Source organism: Epargyreus clarus, unplaced genomic scaffold (assembly GCF_041222505.1).
Source record: "Epargyreus clarus isolate Ecla_fem2 unplaced genomic scaffold, WU_Ecla_fem_2.2 ptg000006l, whole genome shotgun sequence".
In the NCBI taxonomy this organism is placed as follows: domain Eukaryota; kingdom Metazoa; phylum Arthropoda; class Insecta; order Lepidoptera; family Hesperiidae; genus Epargyreus; species Epargyreus clarus.
The window spans coordinates 7,944,136-7,959,965 of record NW_027332214.1 but is presented as its reverse complement, the minus strand read 5'-3'; the positions used below and the strand labels follow the sequence as shown (position 1 = coordinate 7,959,965).

General features: G+C 34.8%; 1 protein-coding gene across 1 annotated transcript; it reads right to left on the bottom strand.

Annotated features, from left to right (window-relative positions):
• Positions 1-210: 210 nt before the first annotated feature.
• LOC140742878 (putative helicase mov-10-B.1) lies at positions 211-15,535 on the bottom strand. Its single transcript, XM_073073925.1, has 19 exons — positions 15,083-15,535; positions 12,132-12,252; positions 10,949-11,111; positions 10,461-10,588; positions 9,967-10,073; positions 9,238-9,375; positions 8,801-8,897; positions 8,127-8,223; positions 7,577-7,682; positions 6,695-6,865; positions 5,595-5,742; positions 3,997-4,145; positions 3,357-3,491; positions 2,683-2,876; positions 2,193-2,341; positions 1,830-1,948; positions 1,366-1,477; positions 907-1,083; positions 211-546 (listed from the first exon to the last, which is right to left on the bottom strand). The coding sequence occupies exons 1-19, from the start codon at positions 15,205-15,207 to the stop codon at positions 286-288; spliced, it is 2,697 nt and encodes an 898-aa protein (XP_072930026.1). The 5' UTR covers positions 15,208-15,535; the 3' UTR covers positions 211-285.
• Positions 15,536-15,830: the final 295 nt, after the last annotated feature.

Below are 15,830 nucleotides of genomic sequence, written 5' to 3'. Positions count from 1 at the left end.
ATATATTAAGATATATGAGTACGATAATAGCTGCAATCAATGGCACTAGATGTAATTTTGTGTGCGTATGAGAACTAAAATATACGTCCGACGAGTGTGTGCATTTAAAATATAAATGCTTGAGTACTTTACAATGGCATAAATGTTTAATGTATGTATGCATGTGTGTGTGTTAACGTGTGTGAGTTTGTGTGTGTTTATGTGTATGTATGTGTGTGTGTGTAACGCGCGCGCGTTGTGTTGTGCGTGTTTTGTCTGTTGTGTTGTGTTATATTCGTAAAGGAATTACTTAATTTTTTCTTTATTCTTCTTCTTATCAGCCTTTTTGAGTTGGTCCGAGAGCCGGCACTTATCGAACCTGGTCCTCGCGATGTCGGTGAGGAGGAACGAGGTCCGCGGTACCTGCTGCCCCTCCTCTCCGTGGTAACAGTTCATCTCTTTACACATTTCCATGTACTTGCGCCATTTGGCGTCTCTGCTTAGGCAGGACGCGTTGCCGATGATGACGATTTTCGCCTTCGCCCGGGTCAGTGTGACGTTATACCTCTGTGAAACGGAATTGAACGCTTATTCACAGATTTTAGTTTAATAGTTGTAATGCTGCCACACTCGCTCTAATAGCCACTAATAAACTTCGTTTTTAAGGGTGTAGAACCACTATGCCAAATCTATTTCTGCCTAGTAACAGGAATGCCTCAGATTCCCATCTGAGGTGGACCATATATGCGCCGCTATCCCTGAGGACTATGTTGGAACGCCTCGGAAAAGTACGTGTCCCTTAACACATCCTTCAAACCAGAACACGACAGCGCTTAAGACTATTGTTATTAGGCAGAAATAGGCGGTTGTGCCGCCGGAGACGAGCCACAGAGGGTTCTACCACCTTCAATCTTATAAAACGAATACCTTATCATCAACCAAAAATCCGAGGTTGTACTTCGCGTCGTGGTCCAACAGCTTACAATTGGCCCGGACAGTGGACACCAGGATGACCCGTTTCTCCTTACCCTGGAACGCTTCCACGGTACCCACTTCCACTGCCTCGAAGTTCACGCTCTGCAGCCAACTCTTCATTTTGTATACCTGTGGAAGGAGACCAGTGTTTCTCAATCTTTATTCCCTTTCAGTATGTAAGAAAATGACACGACCCCCTAAACTACATATTTCAACTCCTATTTTATTTTCTTCCAAATATGAAATCAATACAATTTTTTTGGTTTTTTGATAATACGTAAGGTATCTATTTAATACATAATTTAGGAGTAAAAAAGACATATCTTTACTAACTTTATTTAATCTCATACATATTTTCAAACTAGAGCATCATTTATTTAAGTAAAGTTTGTAATGTAAGACAACTCTTACTTGTCGTATGTATGGGGCAATGATACCAATGTCCTTGGCAGCCACTTGATGCTTCTCAATCAAAGCTCTGGTGTACCTCTTCAACATGTCGAGCTCCTTCTCATTGAAGAAACTAAAATGAATATAATATACGTTTTCAGGTGGTTTGTGGGTCGATTTCGGAAGCATCTCTGTTTTATTATTTTGCCTTATTATAACAGCCATATTAATGTGCTGTATTCTTCTTTGTAGGGTATGGTAAGGAATTTTTTTTCGAGGTGTCCCAACTTAGTCCTTATGTGACCACAGATGTGGCCAACTTTTGGTAAGACTATTCGTATCTCGGATTGATTAGATAAACATGGGCGGCAGTCGCCACTCATCATCATCATCATCATCATTGAAATCAGTTCAGCTGTTTCAGAGACTAGAGTCCCAGCAGTGGGACTGGAATGTGTTGATGATGGTGATGTTTGCGTACATACCTGGGGGCGTTGCCTATCTTCTGTTCGCGGGACTCCACAGCGTGGAACACGATGGCCCGGTCGCCGCCGGGCAGCCCCAGGATACTCGTCTTGCTCAGAGCGTCCGGGGGCGCTAATGCCTACATGTAAATAATATTTTTTTATCATTATCGTCCTTATGTTCATTGTCTTCAGTATCATTATGATTATCAATTTAACCAATGTGTGTGTTTTTCTTATTTGTGTAACACAAGAATAATTACAAGAATATATTACAAGGATTTTTATTGTTAAGTAGATTGTACAACCTTTTAGAGTTTAATTAAAATAATAAGTTTATTTCATTATTAATTAAATTATTAATGGATTACATAAAAGGATTACCTGTAAGGCATTATCATAGAACAACTCGTTAGGAATGGTTAAGATGTCTGGATCCGACCGGAAGTTCTTCACCAGCATTGTGATATAATTTGGATTATCCGTATATAGATTTTCGTAATTCCTTATTAAACGCGTCATCAGTGATACACCTGGGAATAAAATAAATCAGTTCAACAGCAATCCTAAGTATGTTAAAAACATAGCGGAAGTCGTAGAAGACGGGCTGGCAGTACACCTCATGTAAGTAGCTACTGCCGCCATAGTAGACATAGACATCTTCAATCATCCCCAGACAAGATTAGATTCCCATCTTAAGTCAGCCACATGCACCGCTATCCTAGCTGCTGGAATGCTTCGGAAAGTATGTTTCCCTTGCCTTACTTTTCAAACCAAAACACATCAGTGCTTAACACTGCTGTTATCAGATGGAACCAGCAGCGCCGCCAGCGGCACCAGCGCGGCGGCTCGGTGCGGTGCGGCGCGCACTCACCCAGGCCGCGCAGCTTGGCCTCGCGGCTGATGCAGACGGGCCCCAGCTGCATGGGGTCGCCGGCCAGCACGAGGCGGCCGGCGGGCGCCAGCAGCGCCACCAGCGGCACCAGCGCGGCGGGCTCGCTGGCCTGCGCCGCCTCGTCGATGAACAGGTGCGACATCTGCAGCTTGTGCGCGCTCTGGCTCCGCGCGCTGGACGAAAGGAAATGAAACGTTGTGTAAACATTTTTGTTTCTGAGCAGTGATAGTGCCTAGGCCGTAGTGATTGAAATGAGTCTCGATCGAGGTGTCTGAGGTTCCAATCCCGGGCAAGCACCTCTGATTTTTCAATATTATGTGCATTTTAGAAATTAATTACCACTTGCTTTAGCGGTGAAGAAAAACATCGTGAGAAAACCTGCGTACCTGTATCCTTTATATGAGATTTTTTTGTTTGCTCGACGTAAGTGATTACCATAAAATTTGTGACACATTTCAAAGATGTTGTCAGGAGTTCATTCATTTATCTCGAAAAATATAATTTTCAGTCCATCTCAATAAAGTATAATATTGGAAAGATTTTATCCTCACGAACTTAACAAGAATATTTTCAAATTATTGTATTGTATTGTCATCAACTTCTGATCGCAAGCAAAGCCGCGTGTAAAAGTTAGTAAGGAAAAAATATCTTACGTTCCGTATTTAGCGGCGTGGAGCAGCGTGGTAACGAACACTCTGTACATGGCGGCGTGCTCGTTGTTCACCGGGTAGTAGCTCTCGTAGCTCGTGCCGTTGGACACCGACGCTAGCGCGGGCGGCATCACGCTCCTAAAACATCATCATTATCATCATATTCATCAATACCATAGACGTTATCATCATCAACATCACCAGTAACTTTAATGGGGTTCTAAAAACAGAGGTGTAGACTAGGTGGTGGAAATAATCAACTATTAGTTGATGAGCTGCTTTAGGCATTCGGACTGTAAAGTTTTAAAGATATATACGGCATTTATATATATTAAGATGTATGGCTATTCTAAACAAAATTCTAATGTGACACATCGTCGTTACAAACTTAAAATCTGTTACGTTTTAAAAATACTTTTATTGGAAAAAAAATAATTGAAAATATTTAATTTTTATTTTATTTTATTGTTCATAAACCATCTAAAGACTCAACTCAAATTACAAGATGCTGAAATCAATGAAACAAAATAAGGATAATTTTGAATACCTACTTTGTCCTGTCAAATATAATTTAAGTTTGCAACAACAAGGTTTACATGAGTGTGGGGAGATTAAACAAAAAATAAAACAAAACAAAACATACCACTCCCGTGACTGTGAGTTAGCGCGCAAAAGAAAATTGCTATAGTTGAGCATTTTGTTATACTGCAACAGTATCAAAGCGATATGGTCGGCGGCCATGTTAGAGTCAGTGCACACCATCACTCTATTTTTCGGATTTCTCACAACTAACTGCAAAGAATGAAATGTGTTAATTTTATTTTATCATGTTTGTTAATTTTTTGAAGTTATACTTCTTTTAAAATTATGAGTGATTTTTTACAATACCGACATATAAAATCGACATAAAGTTTGCAAGTCAATGTCGCAAGTTTTGCAATCAAGGGTACAAAGCAATGTTAAATATTTTTTAACTATGATATGTCACGACACGATATGATATGTACCAATCATTTCGTGATATATTTTTTGTTTTGTAATACTTTCACTTTTAGCGCGTTTACACATTGATACTCGCAGCCTCTTTTATTTATTTTTATTAAATACGCCAAAGAAGTATAACTTCTTACAAGCGTATTAGCTACACGCGATTTATATCTAAGTTACGCTATCTACTGTCTTTTTTATTGTAGAAGCACTATATTGCAGGTTTTGTTCTACACAAATGAATGAAACAGCAGTGATATAATTAACTTTAAATGTAAAATGAGGTGTTTAAAAGCGGTCAACAAAAATTCAAGGAAATGGAAAATTAGTGTTCCTACTACTAATAGAAAAAAAAGAAAACACATGCTCGTCCATTTAAATAATGTATTAAATTAAAATTCTAGAAATGTATTTATAATGTATTGTAATATAACCCAAATACTAAATATAAAAACAACTTCGACGAAGTGAATAAATGAGGGTAGACATCCAAGAAACTTCTATTCTTCGGTGTTTTTCCCTTTATCTTTTAAACCGTTATAGGTAGACAGTTCATATTTTCACAATGCATTAATTTCAATGTTATCATAATACTAAAATAATAAATAAGAATTTGATAATACTGAACCAACAGTGTGCGTGTTCGACTCGCACTTGGCCAAGTATTTATTTATTTTTATATTTTTGTTTTTTTTTCGTATATATGTACATTCTGTAAATAAGTATTAATTAGTACATAGTTTATTTTATCTTACTTTTAATTGGTATTGAATCTAATGTTTTACAGTAAAATTGTATTTATAATCCTTACTAATATTATAAATCCGAAAGTAACTCTGTCTGTCTGTCTGTCTGTCTCTTCTTCACGCCTAAACCACTGAACCGATTTTAATGAAATTTTGTACAAAGATAGTCTGAGACCCTAGAAAGGACATAGGATAGCTTTTATCCCGGAAATCCCACGGGAACTAGGGATGGCGATCTAAGATCGATTAATCGGAGAATCGATCTTTTGGACCCAAAATATCGATTATTTTAATCGATATTAGTAAGGATAGAGTCGTAAACTATGAATTTGATCAAGTGATGATCTTTAGCAAAGTTGAAGGTACGAATTTTCAGTTTTATGTATTCAGTTTTATATACTGTATGTTATATTATTTCCTTTTAAACGCGGGCGAAGCCGCGGGCAAAAACTAGTAATGAAATAAATATCATTCTTAGTTAAATAAAAAAGTATTCATCTTGTCGTACCTGTATGATGGCCTCGACGATGGTCATGGTCTTGCCGGTGCCGGGCGGCCCGAACACGATGTACGGCGCGCGGCCCGACGTGCCCGCCACGATGTGCTCCACGGCCGAGCGCTGCTCCTCGTTGTACGCTATCAGCGGGTTGTAGAATCTGATACACAACATTATTATAACTATAAGAAATTTGAAATTTTGAAATTTGAGGGTGGTATAACCCTTTGTGGTTCGACTCCGGCGGCACCACCGCCACACCTATTTCTACCAAATAACAGCAGCGTTAGGCGCTGCTGTGTTCCGGTTTGAAGGGTGTGGTAAGGGAGACAGACTTTTTAGAGGCGTTCCAGCTTAGTCCTCAGGGGTAGCGGCGCATCTGTGGCCGACCTCAGGTGGGAATATCTAATCCTATCTCGGGTTGATTACAGATGTCCATGGGCGGCAGTAGCCACTTACCATCAGGTGGACTGTATGCTCGTCTGCTACTCCTATATTATAAAAAAAATACATCCTGTTAAAAACTAAATAACTACAATTTTAACTTCATTTGCATAGATAGTGCACAGCAAAACAAAAATAGAACTGTACAGATTTTGTTTATGTTAATATTGAACAAATGTTACGTAAATAAAAATAAATTTTATCATTTATCATTATTACTTCATAATTTGTTCCTTAAATGCAAAATTATTAGACACCACAATGATACAGGTAGATGTGTGTGGTTTCTTTTAATTCATTGTTTCCATACTTATCTGAATACATATATTTTTAATTGTAGTGTAATTCCAGTTGTTACCAAAATAAATCTTAAATCCTTCAACTGCTTTTGTCTATATCTTATGATATTTCGAGTATTATTAATATTTATGATTGGACCATACATAGTTGTGATGAACCAATCGCAGAGGGTAGTAGCAACATTGTACAGGCTCCACAGAATACAAGCGTTTCAGATGACTAAGCTTATCTGAAACATTAAAGCTGAGTGGAGACCTTTTCGGTTAGAAAATAATTATAATATTTTTTTGTATGCAATTTTCTAATTATGTTCATTGTATATTTTTTTGCCAAATAAACTATTTTCTTTCTTTCTTTCATTCAGTTACCTCTTGAGCGCGATGAGCTGCGGCGTCTTCCTGGCGGGCTCGGGGAACACGCGGCACGTGTGGCGCGCCGCCTCCAGCCGCGACACGGCGTCGTGCATGCGCTCCACCGGCACGCGCGACATCAGGAACCGCACGTCGAACAGCGCGTCCGGACGGTACAGCGCGTCGAACCTGCGATATTATACATACACTCTATTGTAAGGGTATATTTTCACTACAATACTTTTTAGTTAATTGATGTTAATAAGAGTCTATTTAATTAATAAAAAAAAAAGAAGGATATTATGTTTTTAGAAAAAATAAGATGTCATGGAATGAATTGTCAGAGAAAATAAATAATGGAGTTGTAATTGAATCTTTTATTATATAAAATATTATTTCAGGAATAATGAGCTTACACTATATATATCTTATGGAAAGACTTATACTGACTGACTGAATCATCATAGACATTAACCCAGTACTGTCCCATTACTGGGCACGGGTGTCCTCTCAGAATGAGAAGGATTAAGCCATTTAATCGAGAGGCTGAGTTTTAATCACTACAGGCTACACTGCTTTTATAATCATCAAGGAGCCTAAACTATAGTTTCCTTTTATGATGTAAGCAACCGTAAGGTATATTTTTTAACCTTCATTTCTACTTAGGCGATTTGTTTGATAATCCGCAAATTTTGAAGAAAGCTCGAAACTTAATATTTGGTTAAAAAAAAAAGAATGAAACACGAATTTTACCGTTTTTCGACCCAGAATGGGTAAAGTAGGAGTAAATTATTAAAGGTAAATTTTATATTATAATATGTTATGATTTACGTTACGTTACGTTTTTTTGTATATGAAACTAAGACTAAATACTTTGTCTTTAAGCTTTAAGATACTTACGATTCATCTAAATTTCCGCATTGGACATAGTTGTCTTCTATGTGTTTAATGGTGCTCTCGAATAATGTATCCTGTTTTTCGACTGACCTCAAATAGACCCTGTCACCTAAAAAAAATGATTAGTTTGAATTTTCTACACACAATCTCAGGACACGCCCACGCATACATTTATCATCCGTATTTTAATGAATAAATTGATTTATATAAGATATAAGTAAATTTGAAGTTTAATTGGAATCAACGCTATTCATTCACTAGTCAATGTTACTCAGAAAACCATTCACAAATGTTAAGGATTAAATGTACAAAATTAAGTCTTATAAAAATAAACTGGCATATTGGATGGCAAAACTGCTGCACAAGGCACCTCATAATGAGACGAGTTTATGCCATAGTCCATCGCGCTGGCCGACTGCGAATTGGTACACTTCTCACACCTTTGACAACTTTTTTCAAAGAACTTCAGGCTGTCAACCATTAGGATATCACTGTTTAACAATTTGCAATTAACAATAAAAAATAAAAATATAATTGTAAAAATTGTGTGTACCTCGGATCAAGGAAGGTCGTTTTTCAGCGAGGCCAGGTACCTCCAGTAAATACACGTCGCCCTTTTTTTGTAAATATACTCCGAACATATTATATTTCTGAAAGTAACACGTAATAAATAATAATGCTGTAATTTTAAAAAGTTCTAATAACTATTCGGAAAATATTTTTGAACAAACCATTTTAAACATAGTGCAATTTTGTTAAGTTAAACATGCAACAGTATAAAGTTCATATAAAACTCACTTTCTTTATTTCGTTTAAAAACACATGAAGTAAAAGTAGTCAATTTGGTAGTAGCAGCTAAAACGTTTAAGAATAAAGAACGAGAATGCGAATTGAAAAGCTTTCAATTTCTTTTGATTTCTTATTTGACCAACTATATACAAAATTAAGTGCAAATAGTGAAATGAAGGCACTTTTCTTTCACACGCGTGTGCCACTACATGCGTGTGTATGATCTATGTGTGTACGTATATCTTATCGTTATACACGGAAACACATTTGACGACTTCAAGGAATTAATTAATATGCGAGTAAAAATACGTGCGGATTTGAACACGCGTGTCGGGAATAGCACCCTTACTCAAAATGTATATCAAATTCCTAACATAACTGTTAAACCTAATAATTTAAAGGATATCCCGAAAAAGAACTGCGTATAATTATACATACCCTTAGATTAATTCTAGCAACAATTTCCTCCCACCATAGTAAATGATGAAAGTAGAATCTATAATTATTAGGAGTGGGTCCTTCGTCAAAAATAGCTCTGCAACGAAAAAAGCACTAAAATTACTATTTCCTACAATATTGCATAATAAGTATAATATAGTGGTGTTAAACAATCATAGCTGTACCAAGTATCAATGGGCATTTTATGAAACTTTATATAGCATAAATATATTTATTGAAAATGAAATGTGACTAATTATAAACAAACCAAGTGAACCAGGTGCAATCCTTCCATTGCAATATGTAACGCTTATTCAAATTAATCTGTCTGAATATATGAATGAGGAGCGCGTGTTTGAAGCATTATAAATGAATATAACAACAGAGAGTAACAATATATAACAGAGAATAGTATATAAAATCTTTATAAAAAGTACCTAGTTGCAATCAAAACTTTTCGTAACTGTTCAATCGTTTCTTGGGGCAACTGCAACCCCTCCAACGCCTTATCTTCTAAGCCACGGGGCAGTAATGTCTTCAACAGTTTAGGTATTTTGAACGTGTGCTCAAACGGTCTGTAAACAAATTTGTATGTTTGAAAACAGAAAAAAAAGAGCATTAACTAATTATATGAATTGAATCTCCAAAATCATACTCTCTATATCATACAAAAGCGAGCATCTAATTTAATTGACTTAATGATTTTTATGTTCTATATTCTAATAATTCTAATAACTCAAAATCTCAAAATAGGCACAGTGTTGAAAATTCTTCAATACTAAAGGCGTCTTATAGCCGCCATCTTCGTCAACCCATCCTAGTCCCACTGCTGGGCAAGGGACGTTTTTTTTTTAAGATATCAGGTGTGTAGGTATCCTCACGATATTACATTACATTACATTACGCCTTTACATTAAGTGATCATTTATTTCCAATATAAACATAACTTTGAAAAATCTGAGGATTAAACCTCGGATTAAGAGAATGAGTTTTAACTACTGGCATATCACTGCTTTTTATTATAAACATTCTCCTTACTTGATCAGTATCAAAGAATGAAAATAAAAGTTTATGTACTTTGTAAAATTATAAATTTATGAAAAATTAAAAATGGCAGACAGACCTAACATTGTTTATATGAAAGATGTACAAAAAACTATGCATACATATGGCCTGTTGAATACATAATCTTGTCAGTGTGGGCCCAATCTTCTCCAGTGTATGGATTACTAGTTTTTATGTAATCTATTGGATTTTCCTGCACTAACACCACCTAAAAAATAAAAAAATATATAAAAGTACTAGTAAGTAAAAAATTTAAATTAACCCCACTGCTGTGCGTGGCTCTTTACAACTGGGGGAGGATTAGACCATGCTTTACCAAGCTGCTCCAATGTATGTTGACGAAGAAAGGAAGGGATTAATTGGTGTCGAAAAAATTTTAAACCGCCGATAAGGCTTATAACTTGGTTTAATGTCTATACAACAATTACAAATTCTGATTTTGAAGCATGGAAGCGCATATAAAAAGCCACTAACGGTCACCCATCTAGCGCCCGTACGCGCCCGTCGTTAGTTAACATTATGATATAACGTCAGAGCTACGCACGCTCTGCTTTCAAAAAAGAAATGATGAGAAAAAATAAGAATATATCCTTACCATTTCTCGAACAACTATAATATCTTTCTTATCGCTTGGTCGATGAAACGTAAACATTATTGGCATCTCATATTGCCCAATGTCCGCTCCAACAAACTTCACTAATATTTTTTGTTCAACAGATGATTCTGAAATATTCATAATCATAAAAATATGCATTTCTAAAATGCATCTATTTCTATAATAGCTTGTTGGTTGTTGTAGTTTTATGGTTACTAAGAATTGAGATAAAACATACTTAGTAGTTGTTTTATATCCATTTAATAACTGTTATTAATTAGTAGTAAAAGTTAATTTCCATTCTGGCAGACTTTATTCTTTTACTTTACTTTGAACATTCATATAAAATCTATTTACTTTTTCATTTTTTATTTTCAAATAAATTTTATATCATATTATATGTATAGAGTAAGTTAACCTTTCATTTATGTGAGCACATAGGAAGTATTATAGTAGTATTAGTATATAGTAGTATTTAATTAACTTACTTTTCTTCAAGATATTAGGATCTTCCCCAAACACAAAAGGATGCTTATCCATTTGGTAAAGAGGTTGGGGATGAGCTAATTGTATACCAATAATCATCAAATCTTCATTTTTCATATCATTGGTAATACTAAAAGAAAACTTCGCTTTTTGCCCGGGCTTCATCTAAAAATAATACATAATCAATTTTATTATGAGGTATTTTATTGTTAATTTCTATTACTCGTTAGGTGTAAATCTTAACATTTGAAGAAAGCTTCTAATTTTTTTTATTAATAAAGTTTTCTTACTGTACTTTTTATAAATGTCCAAATAAGACGGATATAACTATTGTGTTGTCCTTAAATATTCGAAAACAATATGAGATTTTTTTTGTTATATTAGGCTTAACAGTAAAATACCTACTACATAACATTATAGTTAGAGATACACAATCACTTGTTTTATAGAGATGGCCTTGGAAATAAAATGGAACTACATATATGATATTATTATTATGTTATCTATAAAGTACATATACTGAGTAAGTGACTCATATTTCTCTGGGAACATTCAATATATATTAATGCATTTCCTGCGGTTGAGCACCAAACAAGTGTAGTAACACTAGTAGTTTAGTTCTACCCTATTACTTCTAAGAAAAACACCAGAAAATAATATAAGTTATCATGCTTTCTTTAATATGTTTGTTGCTTAAGAAACAACATAAGTTTACAAGTACACATTTTAATTTTACATTATTATATACTTCAATACATACTATCTTTTTGCAATTTATGAGTTTATTAGTAATTATGAGTATTAAACGATAATAATATAACAACACAGTTGCTAGGCTATAACAACAAGGAAAGAGAACACATTTTTTATAAGTTATACATATTCTGTATACATATTACAATGGTATATGTATCCTATGTAAAGAAAAACATATACGGCTTAGAACCTTCTTCATGAAGAAGGTAAAAATGAAATTATTATCAATTTAGGCTTCCTAAAAAATATTTTCAAAAGTAGGCATCTATAGATAATCTCAGGTAGGACTTTGATCCTATCTGGGATTGATTACAAATATCTATAGGTTGCAGTAGCCTCTTACCATAACATGGACTGCATGCTTGTTTGTTGCTTCTATATTATAAAAAAAATCAAAACACTTGTGTAACTCCATTTGTAAAAACTTACTATAAGCCTTATCTTTTGCTGGTCACTCTTTTCCACTTTCATGCCTGGTGTATTCTTTATCTTCTCACCCTGGGCAGTGCAGAAGATTTGTACACCATCACGATTCTTGCTAAAGGTCCTCCTATGAAACAAAACAAGAAAAATTGATGAATAGATTATAGTTAATAATACAGTTGACAACGAAGCACAAATAATAAAAATAACTATGATTTTAAATAGGTACTACTAGGTAGGTACTTGTTCCAGTAAAGTTCCAGCCTCACCTTATTAAAATGGACTATTAAATGACAAACACATAAAGTAGATTGTACAGGAATTTCTTTAATATCAGTATGGATGTTATCATCATGATCATCATCATCATGAACCTATTACTGTCCCACTGCTGTGCATGTGTCTCCTCTCCTCCTCTCAGAATGGGAAGAATTTGGCCATAGTCCACTGCTCTGGCTAAGTGTGTATTGTTAGAATTTACATATATACCTTTAAAAACTTTCTTTTTTTAAGATTTCTCAGGTATGCAGGTTTCCTCAGGATGTTTTCCTTCACCGTCTAAGCAAGGGATAATTAATTTGTAATACATACATAATTTTGAAAAATCACAGGTCCGTGCCTAGGATTTGAACCTCGGACCCCTTGATCAAGAGGCCGAGTTTCTTAACCACTAGACTATCACTGCTATGATTGTTATGTATTCTTACATTTCACATTAATGCTATTGATACCATGGACACAGAGCAGAAAGAAATAGGTTGTGTACTATCAAATATTTCATCTTTGAGTCCACTAGAATCTAACATAGAAATCATAACTTCAAATTAAAATTTGTTATTTTCGAAGTACATAACTATGTGTAACAGTTTAATATATTCAGTGGATGGGGCCATTGTAAGCATTTTAGGAATGCCTGTGCCAGGAAGCCATATCTAGTATGCATGATGAAATTTATAATGACATTACATTTACAACTGATAACTTATAAACTTTTTTACTAGTATAGTCTGCGCCAAACTGCTAATCCGCTCTGAAGTTGTTGCGTACATTTGCAATCATAAATTCAGTAGCAATGTAAGGGCATACTAACACAGCTATGTACCTGTGGGCGAGAGTGGTCAGCGCACGGGTGCCGGGAGGTGTCCCGCGCTGTCTTTGTCCCGCTAATATCTACAATTTGCTATTTGACGTGTCTCCTTTCTATATTCAGAGCAGACTAGCAGTTTGGCACTGACTATATCAATCATTGTTTTGTTAATAACTAGCTGTATTAAGAAAAATATAAGCTTGTAATTTATACAATAGTATGATGACAATATTTGCATGGTATATTAAGGTGAGTATAGACTACAACATGTACCTTTAATATCAACCTATGAAGTGTCACCTTAAAGTTTTGTTTTAGTAGTTGTTGTAGTTGGTTTAAACATCTTTATTTTCATAAGAATTTACATTCAACAATGAGAACTTATGTAAACTTAAAATAATGTTCAATATTCGGCGTTCATACTAATATTTCATCATTAACTTACATCAATTTATTTATTACTTTAAAAGATTAATTTTGTTTCTCAAGTTATTAATAAAAATGTACTAGGATAATTTTAGGAGTATATGCAAACTGGTTGTCAAATTACACGTAGTTGTTAACCTTGCCCGTAATTATAGCTATAAGTATAAATACAAATAGATTAATTCAAGAATATTCTAGATACAAATAGTATCATCATCAACCCATTACTGTGTCCCACTGCTGGGCATGGGTCTCCTCTCAGAATGAGAAGGATTACGCCATAGTCCACCGCGCTGGCCAAGTGCGTATTGGTAGACACAAATAGTATAACTGAATATAATTATTACTAGTAAATGAATTACTTCATACTTAATATCAGGGGGACTGCATGTGCCACTTCTATCTATATTATATAAAATTATCTACCAATTTGCACTTGGTCAGCATCATGGAGCATCACTCAATACATCTCATTCTAAGAGACCCATGCTCACCAGTGGGACAGTAATGGGTTGATGATGATGATATTGTATTGTATGAATGATGTAAAATTGGTATGATAAAGATAGAAGTACATTTATAAGATATATAAAAAAGTTTTTCAGTGTAATAAAATATCATTGCCCATAAGGTGTCAGTAAAAATACTGTGAAAAGATTACGATAATTACTTTATGAACTCGACCACTTAACAGCTGTATAATTATGAGCTAAAAAATTTTTTGAGGACAGAATTAGGGGACCTCACCCTACCTATTACATCTCATGGTGATTGTGCTTTTGTTCACATAATTGTCATTCACTTGCATAATTTTTAGATTAAGGAAATAAAGGGAACAATCCTGATTTGGAAGCCTTTCTTTCAAATGCATATAGCTCATAGTAAATCTATAGATGCAATGAGAATTGGTAAGTTAGTCTAAGAGATTAATTTATGTTACCAAATTAAACTACTCTGCTGTTGGAATATAATCGCATAAGGAAGACAGTGACAACTTATCTTGAGATGACTGTATAGCGATATTATTTAACTGCAATATGGATAAGAACTTAGTAGTCCACTGCCGTACATGTCTTTACATTATAGGTTTAGCTGCATAGTTTTGTCATTGAAGATGGGAATAGATGGCTGACTTCACAGGAGATACTACCAATTTCTTGAATTTATATATTTATATGGCTCTTGTCTCACTGTAGGGTACAGGTTGCTACCCAAAACGCAGTGAAGACTGGGCCATAGGACAGTCCGGCCTTCACGTCATCAAGCTGGATTGGCACAATGTGATGGTGACCACATGGCACATGTGCCTTTTTTCACAACTTGGTGGCACCAATAGCAATAACAAAACAAAAGAAGAGGGTAGGAATAGCACTTTTAGAAAAGTTCAATAAAAAGATTGGGCGCCAAAATAAAATGAAATGTGCCAAAATGTTAACTAACTTACTTGTTATTATTATAGTTGAGCAGGATCAAGTTGCAAATATGTTTAGGAGATGCTTTATGGTCGATTAACGCGTTTTCATCGTAATATTCATCCACCATACCGCACACTTCGCAAAATAACTCCATTTTTAAAGAAACCGTTAAGTTATTTAATATTAGAATAATTCAATTAAGTATTTTAATTTAATTCACAAACACCTAAAACTTTTATATAAATTCTTATCTAAGATAAAAACAAATGCACGATTTTTAAACTTAACAAACTGTTCCGATCACTTCGAAACTGTTAATAATGTTCCAAAGAGACAGCAACTAATATTTTGTATTATCGTAAGGATCATAACGTCATTGCAAAAGAAATGTGGAACTACAAGAATGAACTTGGTAAATTGGAAATCCCCGTACAGAAACGTTATAAAACAAAGAAGTCATTCGATTTGTATCCAAATTTCAATGTTACATGCAATAAGTGTTGCTACATATCTGTGGCAAAAATCTACTACCATCGGATTTTAATGATGGCGAAACCAGACTTGGCCGTGTTTACCAATACAACCAATGTGCATTGTGCAGAGTGTGTGTTCGTGTGTGTATTAGTTATATGGCGTATTTATTTGCGTGCGTAAGTTTTTATACAATGAGTAAATAAATAGCAGACATAATGGCAATTATATTACTTAATAAAATACATGTTTTCGCTGACTTCTTGTTTTTATCACTCGTTTATTTAACAGGATTTACTTTTAGCG

Coding starts and splice junctions, on each gene's coding strand:
- LOC140742878 (XM_073073925.1), bottom strand. CDS start 15,207: ATGGAGTTATTTTGCGAAGTGTGCGGTATGGTGGATGAATATTACGAT. Junction 11,112..12,131: donor AGCAAAAGATAAGGCTTATA/GTAAGTTTTTAC, acceptor TATTATTTTTAG/ATGAAGCCCGGGCAAAAAGC. Junction 4,146..5,594: donor TCGTCGAGGCCATCATACAG/GTACGACAAGAT, acceptor CATTCTTTGCAG/TTAGTTGTGAGAAATCCGAA.